Source organism: Acanthisitta chloris, unplaced genomic scaffold, assembly GCF_000695815.1.
Source record: "Acanthisitta chloris isolate BGI_N310 unplaced genomic scaffold, ASM69581v1 scaffold31817, whole genome shotgun sequence".
Classification (NCBI taxonomy): Eukaryota; Metazoa; Chordata; class Aves; order Passeriformes; family Acanthisittidae; genus Acanthisitta; species Acanthisitta chloris.
In genome coordinates this window covers 21941-37445 of record NW_008683733.1, presented here as the reverse complement: position 1 = coordinate 37445, position 15505 = coordinate 21941, and the positions used below count along the sequence as shown (strand labels likewise).

Sequence of the window (15505 nt, the reverse complement as noted above, 5' to 3'; positions counted from 1 at the left end):
AAGAAGTATTGCATGGAGTCATGAATCAAACTTGGAGCACACAATTTTCGGACCTGAAGTATTTTTACAGCTTACAGAAGCTATTTAGTGTACTCGTATGGTTATATGTTTACTTGAGCTGTCCATCTTTAATGCAGGCAACCTTGTGGTAAATTTTAAAATACTACATTCATTAAGAAGCATAGATGGTTTGTAAGCTGTCCTTTTTTAATATTATAAAATATGAAAAATTTAACAGAAATGCTTTCTCTAACTATTCTATTCCAGATGAGACTCCCTTCACTGGATAGGATGCCTATTAAAACACTGGAGGAAATCAGGCAAATGTTCCAGAGGTTGTCAATCAGGAGTTCCTCTGCACTTCCAGGTGTAAAGGAGTCAGCATCTGAAAGCCCCAATAGCTTTGTGAGCAAACTGTCTATTTTCAGAACGAAACTGGCTTCACCTGCTTTGGATGGAGCTGCTCATGAACCTCATAATACTGACAGCCCGGAAAATTCCCCAAAGCCTCAAGAACTAGATATGGTGAATGTAGTTGCTGACTGTGAACCCAACAGTGCTGTGTTATCTACTGAATTATCTTCCTCACCTAAACTATGTTATGAAGCTGAGAGTCCAGATGAAGCTGCCTTGGTTCATGCTGCTAGGGCTTATAAATGTGTTTTACAGTCTAGGACTCCAGAACAAGTAACTGTGGACTTCGAAGGTCTGGGATCTTTAACGTTTCAGCTTTTGCATATCCTACCTTTTGACTCACTGAGGAAAAGGATGTCAGTGGTGGTTCGGCATCCAGTCTCCAACAAAGTGGTGGTGTACACAAAAGGTGCAGACTCAGTCATGATGGATTTGTTGAGAACTGCATCTGAAGGTATCTACAGAACTTGTATTTCTTTGCTCACCTTTGTCATTATCTCTTGAAAAAGCTGCAGCCCATGGCTTGGGCAGGGGCACTCTCTGCTGAGTTAAGAACTGGCTGGATGGCACAGAGAGTGGTGGTGGACAGTGCCACATCCAGTTGGCGTACACTCACTAGTGCTGTTCCCCAGGGGTCAGTGTTGGGCCCAGTGCTCTTTAATATCTTTGTTGATGATTTAGATGAGGGAATTGAGTGCAATTGAGTTTGCAGGTGGCACAAAGTTGGGGGGAGTGCCAATCTGCTAGCTAAGAAGAAGGCTCTGCAGAGGGACCTGGATAGGAGGTTTGGTCTGTATGATTCATAAGGAAGAGGGATGTTTCCAGTTTTGAGGATGGATTTTCAGTCACCCAAAATTAGCCATCTAAAGTCTAGACAAACAGCCTCTGTAGGCCATGGGACAGATGCAGTATCTCCAAAATCTGTCATCTTACTAGGGTGGTAATTTCATGTCTGGAGATAGCTCTCCTTACTTTGGTTTTCAAGGTAAACTTGGAACATAACTTTTGCACACCTAAATTTAGGCGAGTTGAAGGCCTGTCCAAATAGTCCACATTAACAGTTAGTTTTATCGAAGCTTGTCTGTAACAGCTCTTTTAGCTCCCTGCCACTAAACCAGTTCCAGTAAAGCTTCATTTTAGAAATGAAGTTCATTTTAGAAAATAATTATTTTTTAGAAAAAAGATTTTGATATACTATTGGCAACCAAAGACATATCAGTACCAGATGGGTTCCTCCTCCCTGCTCATGCAGACTGGTGCACCGCGTGCTCACTGTAGATACAGAGACAGCACATTGTGCAAACATGATACAATCATAGTTAAAATAAAAAGTTCTAACATTTTTATATTTTAAAAATGTATTTAAACCTTCAAAAATTTCCATTAAATATAGCCTAAAAATGCATGTTTAATTTGCTTTCTCTGCTTTTTGTGTGATAGGACATACTGATCATTCAGAAATTGAAGAAAAGATTAAAGAGAGAACGCAGCAGCATTTGGATGGCTATGCCAGAAGAGGACTGCGAACTCTGTGTATTGCTAAGAAGGTGTTCCTTTTAATACATGTTCTGAAGAATGTTTGCAGTCTGTGACTAGCCTGAGTGGTATCACCAATGGAGCAAACATCACTGCTTCTAAACAGATTGTTCCATTGCCACTTTTTGTTTATCCTTGTGTTCTTTTGGGAGGAATTTGTAAGATAACCCAGATAATTCCTCACTTCTGTTAGATTGCTGTTGTTCTCAGTTTAGGATGCTAAGCAGCTTAATAGCCTAATTCTAAAAATGAGATTGTCAAATAGCCTGATTTTTTCTTCGAGTCCTGAGCAGGTCTCCTTGTGTAAAATGCACTCAGGTTGGAATTCCAGGCACAGATAATCAATTAAGTACACCTGTTCTATTGGGTTTCACAAACAGTTTGCAGTGTTAGAAGCTCTGGATGCAAAACTTAATTGATTTTTTGAGATTCCATCTAAAATTCAAAGCTGCTCAGAAGTAAAGTTCCCTAGGGATTGAAACAGGCAAGAAGCCTCTTTATAAAGAGGCAAAGTGGAAGTACAGGCTGTGTGACTCTACAGTCACTGACCTGTATGACAGCTGGGCAGCAATTCTGTGGCTACAGTTCAAGAGCAGGAGGGAGAGTATACTGTGCCCACTGGCCTACCTCCCTTCTAAGTGGAAATCTGTCAGGCAGCCCCAGGAGCCCACAGGGTGCCAATGAGTAGCCTGGTAAAGTAATGTAACACTCTCAACATTGTACCTAAATCCATGGCCATGTTGGAGCACGTAAGTAATGCACTGCCATGGGCTGCACTTGTAGTTTCAGCATGTGAACACCAAAAGTAACTGCGGGAACACTTTTCAAGCACTGTTGACAACACAGTGTAGATACAAGCCATATGTTTTCTCTCCCTGTGTAGGTGATGAGTGATGCAGAATATGCAGAGTGGTTAAATCATCATTTTTTAGCAGAAACCAGTATTGACAATAGGGAAGAGCTGCTCCTTGAATCTGCCATAAGGCTTGAGACCAAACTGACTTTGCTCGGTAGGTACAAAATGCTGTAACTCCCAGGAGACTGCTTATCATGTTCATAATGGGAATTTGCTTGCAGAGAGCTGTCCTCTCAATTTGTGTAACACATAGCTTTCTACAGACCTAGAATTTCTTATCAATCTTGTATTTTCATAAATCTCACTGGTTAGTTTGTACTAGTTGTAAAACACACTGGAGACAGCCGGTGCTCTCTTGTTGTTTGTAAAGGGTAAATTTTAACTGATATTTTGAAGTAATTATTATTAGGTGGTTTTCTGTGTTCACTAGAGTTTTTAGCTGTTATTATAACAAGCATGTAAAGTGATGATAATGAATCACGGGCCTGCCAGTGCAAACATTCACATATATCCCACGTTTGGGCATGTTTTCCATCACTGTCGCATTTGTGGCACAGCAGGTATACTTTGTGCTGTGTCCTCTTGTAATAACATGGAGATAAGAAGGCAGGTATGCTTTTGCAGGAGCCATTCCTCTGAGGGTCATTCAGCTGCGCAGAAATGAAAAGAAAATGTTTGGTGTAAGTGTGTAAAAGTTAAACTGTAGGCAGAGTGCAATAGTCGCTCCAGAGAAATGCCCAGCAAAGAATGTTTGGAAAACACAGTGCAAAGATCTGACTGTGGTGATAAAGGCAGCTCATACTAGCATAGGACAGATCCTATTGGGCAGAAAGGTGTTACTTCCCTCATTTTGTGCCATATCTGCTTAGTGCAAATGCCGTAAACCTTGATACTGAAAGGAATTCTGAGACTACTGGCTTCAGTTTCTGAAGAGAAGCCAGAGCAGTGCTGCAAAATAGTGTAGTTTTAAGGGTGTGCTGTACAGGTATCTTTCGGCACTAGAGTCACCACAGAGAAGTCTAACTACTGTCCTGCAGGCCAAGGCATGTTTTTGGTGTCTCTGGAGGACAGTAAGAAAAATGGGTGGCCCTAATATTAAATGGGAGTGAGAATAAGGATGTTAAATGGCTTCATACCACCAAGGTGCTTCCTTTCAGGAATTTCCAAGCATGTCCCAGTAAAGTGTCTGTTTTGGAATGTGGATAAACACAGAGAACCATCTTGTCCTGTCACTCTTGCAGCATTTTGGTTTTGGAAGTACAGCAGCACTGATCCTTCTGCTTGTCTAAATTAAGGTGCCACTGGCATTGAAGATCGCCTGCAGGAGGGTGTTCCAGACACAATACAGGCATTACGGAAAGCAGGAATAAAAATATGGATGCTGACAGGTGACAAGAGAGAGACAGCTGTCAATATTGCCTATGCTTGTAAACTGCTGGAACCAGATGACAGAATCTTCACTCTTAAATCCCAGACTAGGGTGAGTGGAAAATGAGATTTTTTTTCTTCTCTGCTGAAAAATTCAGTCAGGCTATACCACAGGACAATACAGAAAAACAAAATGTTTTTCTTAGTTTCCCAACTAAACAGAACCAGCATAATTTCTTGGAAGATGATAATACTGGAAAACTAACCACTTTCTTCCTTGCGGGTACAATATGAAATCATATCTATGTATGTAACATCTGTTTCTTTATGTACAGTCCCTAAATTATGATCAATTATTTTAACGGAAGAACTTCCTAATTTCTCTTTGTGGTAAGTTAAGGATGAGACATGGCCTAAGATCATGCCAGGGGATGTTTTGATTTGGATATTAGGAAAGTTTTCTTCATGAAAAGTGTTGTCAAGCATTGGAACAGGCTGCTCAGGGAAATGGTTGAGTCACCATACCTGGAGGGGTTCAAAAGATGTGTAGATGTGCTGGTGAGGAACATGGTTTAGTGTTGGACCTGTCAGTGTTAGGTTTACAGTTGGACTCTATGATCTTAAAGGTCTTTTCCAACCCAAATGACTGTATGAATCTGTGTTCTTAGAGATTTCAAATAGCTGTGAGCTACAGCATATTAGCAATGTGAGAATTATTGTCATGCAAATTCTATTGAATTAAGTTTTATGTTGCGTTTCATAATATATATTCCTTCAGCCCTGATTGTCTTGCATAAATATACAAGGAATTGTCTCATTAAAGTACATTGCAGACAATTCAAAAAACTAATCTGTCAACAGTTTTATCAGAGAAAAAAATATCTTCTCCCCACAACACAGTCATTGAATCATGTGATAAATAGTGGTTAAAAATGCTGAGTGGCAAGTTTAATCCTACTTGATCATTGTGTCCTCTTGTGGATGCTTCTAACCAGCTGTATTTCAATTGATTTGTATCAATTTTGGATTGCTTAAGAGAGATCTTACTGGTAAAGCCAATGTATGAAATGTCTCTTGTCAAAGCAGAGACATGAAATCTGACTTTCTAAAGGACTGGAGGATTTTTTCTAAGACCTTTTGTTTTTCTTTTGGTCTGTGCTTATATGTTTCTTAAGAAATATAATTTGGTTATCCCATAAAAGATAGTGTGGCAAGTGGGAACTGTGGGTGAACCAAAATGAAAAAGAAAGGATTTTTAGTCCAGTGTGTTTGAGGAAAGCTTGGAGTCTGATTTCTGCTAACACTTTTCTCTTTCTTTTTTCCTACTGGGAAATGAGTGTCTTGACAGTGAGAACAGAGCTCTTTTTGTAGAAGTGTTCTTCCTCCCTCTTAACTGAGCTTTGAAATAAAAAATAGGATTTGATACTGTTGTATTTCAAAGTCAAATTGAGGAGATTTAAGAACATGTATTTTGTTCTGTATTGCATACACTTTACATATATTGATATCAAGAATCTTCTGAGCATCTTATATTGATTCTGATGAGGTAAAAATCCCACAAGACAAGTTCTCCAGTAATTCATTGCACCTCACCTATAATCTGATTTGAAATGCAGTTTTGACTTTGCATGCCAGACAAAAGAGATGTAGAGAACAAAAGGTTTCCATCAAAGCTGTATTTACATTACAGAATCCTTAACTGTTGCTTTTTCTGCTAGTCTATGAAGGTTTTCTGACTTGCTTCATTTTTTTCCCTTATCCTAATGCAGTACCCAAGCCAACCTACTTAAGCAAAGTTATATCACAGACTCTTTTAATAAGAAGAGACTGTTTCCTTTATGATTTCAAAGGGTCATTTAGCTTCATGTGTAAGCCGTTCTGAATTCTAGACCTTTTTCACATATGTATTTTATTAATTGAAAAGGGAGCCAGAATACAAACAGGATTTAATAAGTTGCCTTTCTCTTGTCTTTAATTAGGATGCCTGTGCCTTGGTAATGAGCAAAATTTTAGATGATGTCCAGAAGAATGCTTCTGCCAAAAAAAGCCCCAGTGAGAAGCTTGGAAATGTCTCTGCAAGTCCCTCCACCCAAGCTGCAGGGTTCAGTGCAGGCCTGGTTATCGATGGAAGCACTTTAGAACATGTCCTTCATGACAGCCTACAGAATATTTTCTTAGAACTCACAGAAAAATGTCGGGCTGTAGTCTGCTGCCAAGCCACACCACTACAGAAGAGTGTCCTGGTCAAACTGGTGCGAAGTAAGCTAAAGGCAATGACATTAGCTGTAGGTGAGTCTTGTGGTTATCCTCCTTTCTCTGAAAAGAAGAAGCCAGTTTCTTCTCTCTCCTATATTTTGTTAATGTCTGTCACAAAATTTGTTTTACAAGGAAGATAATCCTTTGAATTGTAGTTGTCTGTGGCATAAATTGATGCTAGCCTTTTGAACTAGGATAAATTTATGGTAATCTAAAGCAAGAACCGCAGCACTTTGTTCAGTGTTATGTAACTTGTGCAAAACAGTAGGGAAGAGGGTTTTCCTTTCCATTGCAACCTGCCAAAATAGGGAGGCCAAGGGGAGACAATTTTGTGTGATTGAAAACATCCATATTTTCTGTTCCAGCATGCCTACTAAATTCTGACAAAAGAAACAGTTAATATCCATTTGGAGAATATAGCTTGGTTCAGTCAGACCTTCTGCTTACTAATCCTTTCCTTAGGGTTTTCCATAGGCTGCACTGCACTATTCAGCCAGCAAAATTGCCACGAGGTTACATTCCAAAGAAGAGAGGTTGGTTTTGATTTTTCCTCTTTTTCTCTGTAGGTGATGGTGCCAATGATGTCAGTATGATCCAGGTGGCTGACATTGGTGTGGGAATATTGGGCCAAGAAGGCATGCAGGTAGTGTATCCAATGAGGATTGCAAATGTCATCAGGTTCCATTTAAAATCAGTTCAGAGAGACCCAGGAGCTCCATAGTCCATTCCCTTTCACAGGCAAGATTTTGCAGCCTGAGCTCACACTCAGGCCTTAGCATTCTGCCAGGGGCAATCCAAGACTGGATGCTGCAGGTCAAGCTTCAAACAACAGAGCTGGCTGCCTGTCACTGAGCTCCCTGTTGTTCACACCCTGCTGGGAGATGAGCAGCCTAAGCATCAGTGATTTCTGTGTACTTGTGTGGTAATAATAACAGCAGCCCTGTTCCTGCCTATGGTGTGTTGGGCTGAGCTCTGTGTTAGTTGTAAAGTCTTGTATGGAAAGGCATGTTGGAGTGAGGGTAAGCTGGTAAAGCACTATGCATAAAAATATCATAAAATAAGCATTTCCAGCACCGGGCAAGTTGCTCATTTGGCAGTATCTGAAGCTTATCTTTAACAGTTTGGATCTAGCATATCCTTTTCTTCATGTGTGTTGCAGGCTGTGATGGCAAGTGACTTTGCAATCTCTCAGTTTAAACACCTCAGGAAGCTGCTGCTTGTCCATGGTCACTGGTGTTATACCCGACTTACCAACATGGTGCTTTACTACTTCTACAAGAATGTGGTATGTAGCTGTCCCATCCCAGGAAAATCACAGTTTGTGTATGTGGGAGGGCTGAAGGGTTTTGTGAGACTTTATTTTCTTTTTTCTTTTGCTGTTGTGAATGAGTTCAAAAAAAGACAAAAGCATTTATCAGACAATTCAGTTTCCCATGTATGTCTGCAAGAGATCAGAGGCTCTTATTTCTTGTACTGAATTTCCCACTCAAAGCCATTGTCTGATTTGTTTGAACAATGAGTAATGGGCATTACTAATGTGGTGGCAGCATGGCTATTTAAACAAGTCATGTCCAATTTTGAAATGTAGAACTGCATGCTAGTCAAATAGCATTTTAATGCAGGATTGGCATGAACTCTATAGAATTTATACTTAATTTTACACAGATTGCTGTAATCAGACCTAAGATCAGCCTAGTTTTCTCCTGGCTTTTAAAACCCTTGCCTATGGGTAATGGTTTATCATATCATCTTTGACTTTTCAGACCTACGTGAACCTCCTGTTTTGGTACCAGTTTTTCTGTGGGTTTTCAGGCACATCTATGACTGACTACTGGATCTTGATTCTTTTCAATCTCCTTTTTACATCGGTGCCACCCATCATTTATGGTGTCTTGGATAAAGATGTGTCTGCAGAGATACTCATGCAGCTCCCACAGCTGTACACAATGAGCCAGAAACCTGTGGTAGGTTAAAAACCGTTTGGCCTGAAGCAAATTGAAATGGTCAACATTTGAGTCATTTCTGTCTGTCTTCCTTTCATGGTTCACCTCAGGCAAAAATTGTTTTAAACCACTTTCTCTATTAGAAAAAATGTCTAGGCCTGTGCAATATATGCACAAATAAAACCTGGTTTTCAAAAAGCTTTTTGTAAGCTCTTTTCAGCTATAGACCCAATTTTTTGAGACATTTGGATGATAAGAGAAATTAAGGACTTCAGGTGAAGCAATGTACTAGATAAACATCGTTACCAGCACATTCACTTCATTCACTGTGTCAGCTGTCAACATGATTCCTCAAAACAGGATTGTTTTGAGCACCTGGGCTTACTTTTAAGGATAAGAGCACTCTATACTGGTTTTTTTCACTGTCATATAAGGGTCTCAACTGCCAAAGAATCAGAGCAGATTCATTTCAAATAATCCTCAAGCAAGTTCTGTCAGTCAGGGTACTTTTCACCTTATGGGTATGTTCTGGAATTTGCTTTCCAGTCTGAAAGCACAGTACATCATACCTGCTCTAGATGTAAATTCTGCCTGTACATTTAGAGCAGAAGACTGCAGGGAATGGAGGGTAGTTTCTAAATCAAAATTATATAAATCAGTAAGCTTTTGCTGGTTTCTGCTTTGCTTAGCATAAATTCTAGCACACTTTTAACTTTATATTTTTAAAAAATGCAGTAATTAAAATAGTATCTTCATTGTAACAATTGAAGGCAGTAACATACTGAGCCTGAGACAGAAGTCCAGATTAGTAGCCTGGAAGACTAGTAGCCCAGAGAGAAGAAACATTTGCCATATAAGTGGCTTAAAAACTCAACATTTTCTTTATGATCATAGCCTTACAATGTCAGATGGGACATTAGGAGGCATTTTTTTCCTGAGAGGGTGGTCAAACACTGGAACAGGCTTCTAAAGATCTGGTTGATGCTCCAAGCCTGTCAGTGTTTTAAGAAGCATTTCGACAATGCTCTTAATAGCATACTTTAATTTTGATTGGTCTTGAAGTGATCAGGCAGGTGGGCTAGATAATCCCAAGTGAAATATTTCAATGTGTTCTATTCTAACAAATACTATTAAAAAAACCAGCTAGAACATGTTGTGTGCCAGTGCAGTCTCATCTATATAACCTGGCAGAAGTCTAGGTCTCGTTTAGAAGGGAAAGAAGGATATACACTGAATGGACAATTTGTTCTGCTTGTTTGTGGACTTTTACATTTCTTTTTGCATGCCCTTAAATATTTTATGTTTCTTGGTTTATGATATTTTTGAAAAACAAAGTACTCCTCTGTCACCGATCCGAGCCTGTGTAGACTGGCTCGAGCAGGTCTGTGCTTTGTCAGTCACAGAGAATTTTGATTAAGTAAATGTTGCAAGGCCTCAGGATTTGGTTTTTTTCTTAAGGATATTTGCAGTGATCTGAGCTGAGATGAAGGTTTTGAAGCAACATGATTGGAATTACTGCATTACACAATAGTTTTTATCTTTCCCTTTTTATCCCCTTAGCTTCTATCAGAGTTTTTCTCTTTTGGCCAGCTCAGTAAGTAGTGTATCATTTCCTTTCTTGCATGGAAGCACAGGGAAATAATTTCTTTGAATTAAGTACAGTATAGAAGAAAGAGAAATGCTTTAAAGGTGTAATATCAGAATATTGCACAAGTATACAGCTCTGTACAGGCTATAAAACATAACTGGAAAAGTAATTGGGATTTATCTTCAGCAAAGCACTTTCCTGAGGGGCAAATAAGTTGCCCACATCACCTCCAGAGAGCAGTTCAGTTCTTGAAAGGCTTTTTGGAGAAACTTGTCTCTCTCCACTAATTGTAGAGGCAGTCCTGGATGATTAGGCTATTCACCTATGTGTCTCAATTTAGTGCCTGGAGGCATGGGGTGTATCTGAGCCAGGGCACCTGCAACTGTGATTTCGTAAGTGGTTGAGCTGTTATAGCAGTTTGCTGCCACTGAGGGAGGAAGGCTCCTTCTTTCTCTTTTGCCTTCTTTTCTTCCTGTTCCATTCTCATGCATATAGTTAAGCTACATTCCTCATGCCTCAGTTATCCCATCAGGTCCTTCCAGGAGCTGCTTTAACTCACTAAAATAGAAATGCATTATTCCAGCAGAAAAGGGACTTGATTTCTCACCTTCTGGTGAGTTAAGTTAGCTCACAGAGGAGTCCAGACTGCAGAGAGGAGTCAACCAGCACGTGTACCAGAAAGAAGGGAGTGGACATAGAGGAAAGTGGGACTTGGCATTCAGTGATGGTAAGCTGCAGGGTACTTCATCCTCCCCTAGCCCCCTCCCTTGCTTAGTACTCAGTTAGCTAAAGTTCTAGTAGGTGTGTTCTCACAGAAACAGCTGTAAAATCAGAGTTCCCAGTGCTGGCTGCTGATTTAAATGCTAACAGTTAGCTCTGTGTGTGGAAGGGAGATCTTTATTCTAATTACCATAACACAAAAGATGCCTTTTTCACAGAGAAACTAACTGGAATTACTTCTGCAGATAATTTCCCCCAAATCCAAATTGATGCTAATTAAGGATGTAGCAGTTTGTTCAATTTGTTTCAATGCCATTATGTTTTTTTCTTGCAGGCTTACTTGCCTTCAACTTTCTGGATAACCTTGCTGGATGCTTTTTACCAAAGTCTCATTTGCTTTTTTGTGCCTTACTTTGTAAGTGCTGGATATGAAATATATTTGTACATTTTGACATACTAAACCCCCAGGCAAATAAAATTAAGTGTTTGATTTTTTTACTTCCTCCTGTATAAATATATACTAGGAAGATCTTAAATTATTATATATCAAAAGATATATTAGGAAGATATTAAAGATGTATTAAAATACATAAGTCTTATCTAAGTCACTGTGCACTGGAACAGGTTGCCTAGTGAGGTTGTGAATTCTCCCTCATTGGAGGTATTCAAGAACTGTCTGGACACAATCCTGTGCCATGTGCTCTAGGATGACCATGCTCAAGCAGGAAGGTTGGATCAGATGACCCACTGTGGTCCCATCCAACCTTACCCATTCTGTGTGATTCTGTGAAGATTCTCATTGGAACTGTGCACGCAAATATATATGCTACTGAAACTATTTATGCCACTTTGTGTATTAGGACTATACATAGAGAATATATTATGCTGACCACTGTCTTCCTTTACAGACTTACTGTGGCTCAGACATAGACATTTTGTCTTTTGGAAACCCTATAAACACATCAGCACTCTTCATAATACTGTTTCACCTTCTCATTGAGTGCAAGTCTGTGGTGAGTACTTCGTTTCCAAAAGACTATATTCCTAACAGAGTATATGTATACAGCTTTCATTAAAATTAAATGAAAGAAAGAGCTTCATATGCAAAACAGAATAAGTATAAAAGGGCCAAAACCTAAATATTATATTTATGTGACCATGGGAGCTCTTCTAGTGCACCTGTCATTGAAACCAATGGAATTACTCATATGACTAAAATTAACAAAATTGGCCTCAAAATTATTTGTAAGAAGTAAGAGGATCTTGCCTATGCAGGATAAGGTGGTTTGGGGCATGTCAGTTTAGTTTTGAAAATGGTGAAATTGGCCAGTGATCTGAACCTTTCTTAGTTCCCAAAGTTTGCATCTCAAAGACTACTATGTGAACTGTTGATTTTCAATGCTTGGATCTGATGGCTGCTTGGTGGCCAAGATAAACAAGTCAGAGATGTATTCTGGTGACAGAACTGGAGAACCAATATGCTACAGAAACAGTATTGCAGCTTTTAACTACATCTGTGCAAGCTAAAGCATCTGTATTAGCTTGGATAAATTTGCAGCCCTTACTAGGGTAATACTTGGCTATTTTGTTTAATTTTAAAGAAGATACAATAATATTTACAGTAGGATGACAGAGTGATGGGGTTGGGTTTTTTGACTTTTTTTAAAAATATTTTTTAGGATTGTTTTATAGTGGATGAAATTTCAAGATGTGATTCAGTCTTTTTATTGTTCTTTTGGGAGCATGACAGCAGTAATAAAAATGTCATTACTGAGAATATATGTGAGCAGCATGAGTGTATTCACATTGTAAATAGAGATCTTTACTTAAGTAGGTTTTGTTTGGCACTTTTGAATGGCAGCAAGCTGTCAAACCATGGACAGTGTTGTTTCCTTAGTAACTGTTATAGCCACTTAGACGTAAAATTATAGAAAACTCCAGTGTAGAAAGGTAATCAATGTCATTAAACAAGACATATAAGGGTGGTGTCATGTGGAGATCTTGTCTCCATTTGCATGTGAAAGCTTTCTTTGCTGCCGGTGGATGAGGTGGTCATCTAAGGCAAATGGCACACAATGTCTTTCACAAAAGAATGAAAAGCTATGAATTTATTACAATAATAAAAATAAAATCAAATGGCTGGGCTACCTAGGAACTCTAGGAAGACTACTCCATTCTTTCTGGACTGTTTTGTATGAAATTGGGAATATTATCTGAACAGATGCAATCTCTGTTATACTCAGCAGCTGCCTTTGCAGAAGAGTGTGCATGTTCCTGCATGCCTATCTACACACATACAGGTGTTACAGGCCTTTCTGTTTTACAGCTTAAGTCTGATTTCTTCCTTTTCTGAATTGCAGACTTGGATACATGCAGTAGTTACAGTTGGCAGCATCCTGTTTTACTTTATCTTCACTCTGGCTTTTGGAGCAACCTGCAAAACCCACAACCTACAATCAAATTCTTATTGGATCATGGAAAAGCACATGACAGACCCAGTGTTTTACTTACTTTGCCTCCTGACTACTTGTGTTGCTCTGCTACCCAGGTGTGTTTCTGTGCCAGATTTTTTCCCACAGTTGCTCTTAACTCCTTATAGCTGCACTGAAGTGCCACGGAAACTCTAAACTGCACACTGATTTTCATACCTTTGTCCTGGGGCCTGATGCTATACACACAAAGTTCCACTTTCAGTGTACTTGCAACACCAGCCCTTCATTAAAGCTGCAAGTGCCTTTAGTGTTGCTGCAGATAGGTTTGGAGTTTGCTTTTAAACAGCTTATTTGTAACTATTTATTTTGTAGGTATTTGCTGAGAGTTCTCCAAGGAACAATGTTTCCATCTCTGGTGTTGAGAGCCAAGCACCTTGACAGACTGAGGACTGATGAGCAGAAGAAAGCAATTAAGAAATGGAAAGATGAGTGCAATGTGAATGATAGAGTGCAGTCCCAGGCTACTTCTGGGTCTTCCAGCTCAGCCACAGGTGCTGTATGAGGGGAAGAAAGCACTGTCAGTATTTTGCCAACATCCAAAACACCTTTTCAGGCCTGTTCAAGAGCTGGGTTTGTAGAGGACACCTCCTTCTTACCAGACATTCAGAGTGAGACTGGGACTACAAATGGCTTGAATTCTGAAGAGACTGATTTTCTGAATTTATCAAAGAAAACGAATAGAGATACACTTGGTGGTAATAACTCATGTGCCACAGTGTCTGTCTGAGGTTCTGAAGGGGGCAGCAGTGCTGTATCTAGCACACAAAGCAGGTTTGAATTCTGTTTTGTGTGAAGAAGATGCTTCAATGTATTTTACAACTTTGGAATGCTAACTGGTTAAACCCAAGAGAAATAACTGCTGATTTATGCTATGCTGAGGTTTTGTTTTCTTCAGCCAAGGTAGATGATGCACACATTTCTTTAAAAGCTTTTTGTTTATAAAACTTTTCTTCAATAATTTATTAAGATGTTCAAGATCTAAATGGCTGGGTTGTTTTTTATATTTCTACACACAGCAGACTTTGCATACTGCTTATTTCTAGTATGCAACATTGCCTAATGCCTCATGGTGTTATGGACAGGACATTGCATGCATGTGGATTTTCTGGATCCATTTCAGGTAAGTCAACCTACTCCCTTGCTATCCTAGAATCCTAGCATTCCCTGGGATTTACCACTTGTTGAAGTATGAAGTAAGCAGAAGGGCTTGGATGTAGTGTTACTGGTTGTCTTGTTGGAATACTTGTAATTAGTTGTTGCAGTGTGTGTATACAGTAATTTTTATAACCATTGTGGCCCAGTTTGTTCACCAGGGCCATCTCAGTGCTGCCCAAACACCATCTTAAGCATCAGAGCAGCCAGATGAGACACATGTCACGTGTCTCCCTCACCACCTTCTTCAGGAAAAGAGCAAAGCCTAGTGCAGCCTTTTGTTCCCTGTGCTAGTTCATCCCTCTGTTTTGTCTTCACATGCCATGTCATGTTACATGCCACCAGCACATAACATGTTTCTGTTTCCTCCTCACCCAACTCAGATGTTGGTTGCCTGACTTTTCTCTAAACTACCTCATGCCTGCACTGCAAAACTGTCTGCCAGTGGCAGTGGGTAGCTCCAGTCTGTCTTCAGGTCTTCTCTTACAAACAGCACCTTATATCTGTAATGTCACTCTACTTCACTCTTAGGGGGTTTTACCTTGCTCCAGACTTTGGAAATAATTAGCTCAAGTGTGTCGAAAGGCTGCTCAAAAAAAGGTACAGCCCATTGCGTGTCCCACATTTGGGCTCTGTTGCTCATCTATCTTGCAAACAGATAAGTCCTGCCTCTACCAGTTTCCCACTGCTCAGTACATTGCACACAAGGTGGTTGAGGTGTCTGTGGCTACTTCTGGATTCCAGACTGTCTAAAATATTGCCTCCTTTTTACTTCCCTCCCCCAAAAGTTACACGGCAGATTTATGGAGGAACTTCATAAAATTGTTTGTATCCACTAGCACCTGTTGAAACAAACAGTTTCCTTAAACTGTAGCTGCTAATAAATTATTAGTATTGAGCCCATTTTGTGGCTCGGTTGCTTTCTAAAAGCTTCTGCTTTCAAATTGCCAAGATTTGTGTGTTAATATTTAGGCACCATGTTTGGGGCAAGGTCTCTGTGTTTTAATTGAACCATGAGCTTTCCACATCAGTGCGCAACATTACATATTCCACATCTTCTAAGGTCTCTGAAAGAATTTAAACAAATGCTGTGAGGTCTGAGACAGCTGCTGCTATGGAGGGCAAATACTGAGGGCATGCTAAGTTCATCCAAATGCCAGTCACCACATGCTACCAAAAG

The 15505-nt window shown here is 39.7% G+C and overlaps 1 protein-coding gene across 1 annotated transcript in view; it reads left to right on the top strand.

Annotated features, from left to right (window-relative positions):
* Positions 1-13900, top strand: part of ATP10D (ATPase, class V, type 10D) — a 32535-nt gene extending 18635 nt beyond the window's left edge. Inside the window, 12 exon segments of the mRNA XM_009079056.1 lie at positions 268-868; positions 1855-1961; positions 2834-2960; positions 4102-4286; positions 6154-6463; positions 6997-7073; positions 7590-7715; positions 8194-8394; positions 11016-11096; positions 11590-11694; positions 13042-13229; positions 13486-13900. Coding sequence (XP_009077304.1) covers positions 268-868; positions 1855-1961; positions 2834-2960; positions 4102-4286; positions 6154-6463; positions 6997-7073; positions 7590-7715; positions 8194-8394; positions 11016-11096; positions 11590-11694; positions 13042-13229; positions 13486-13900 — 2523 coding nt within the window.
* Positions 13901-15505: the final 1605 nt, after the last annotated feature.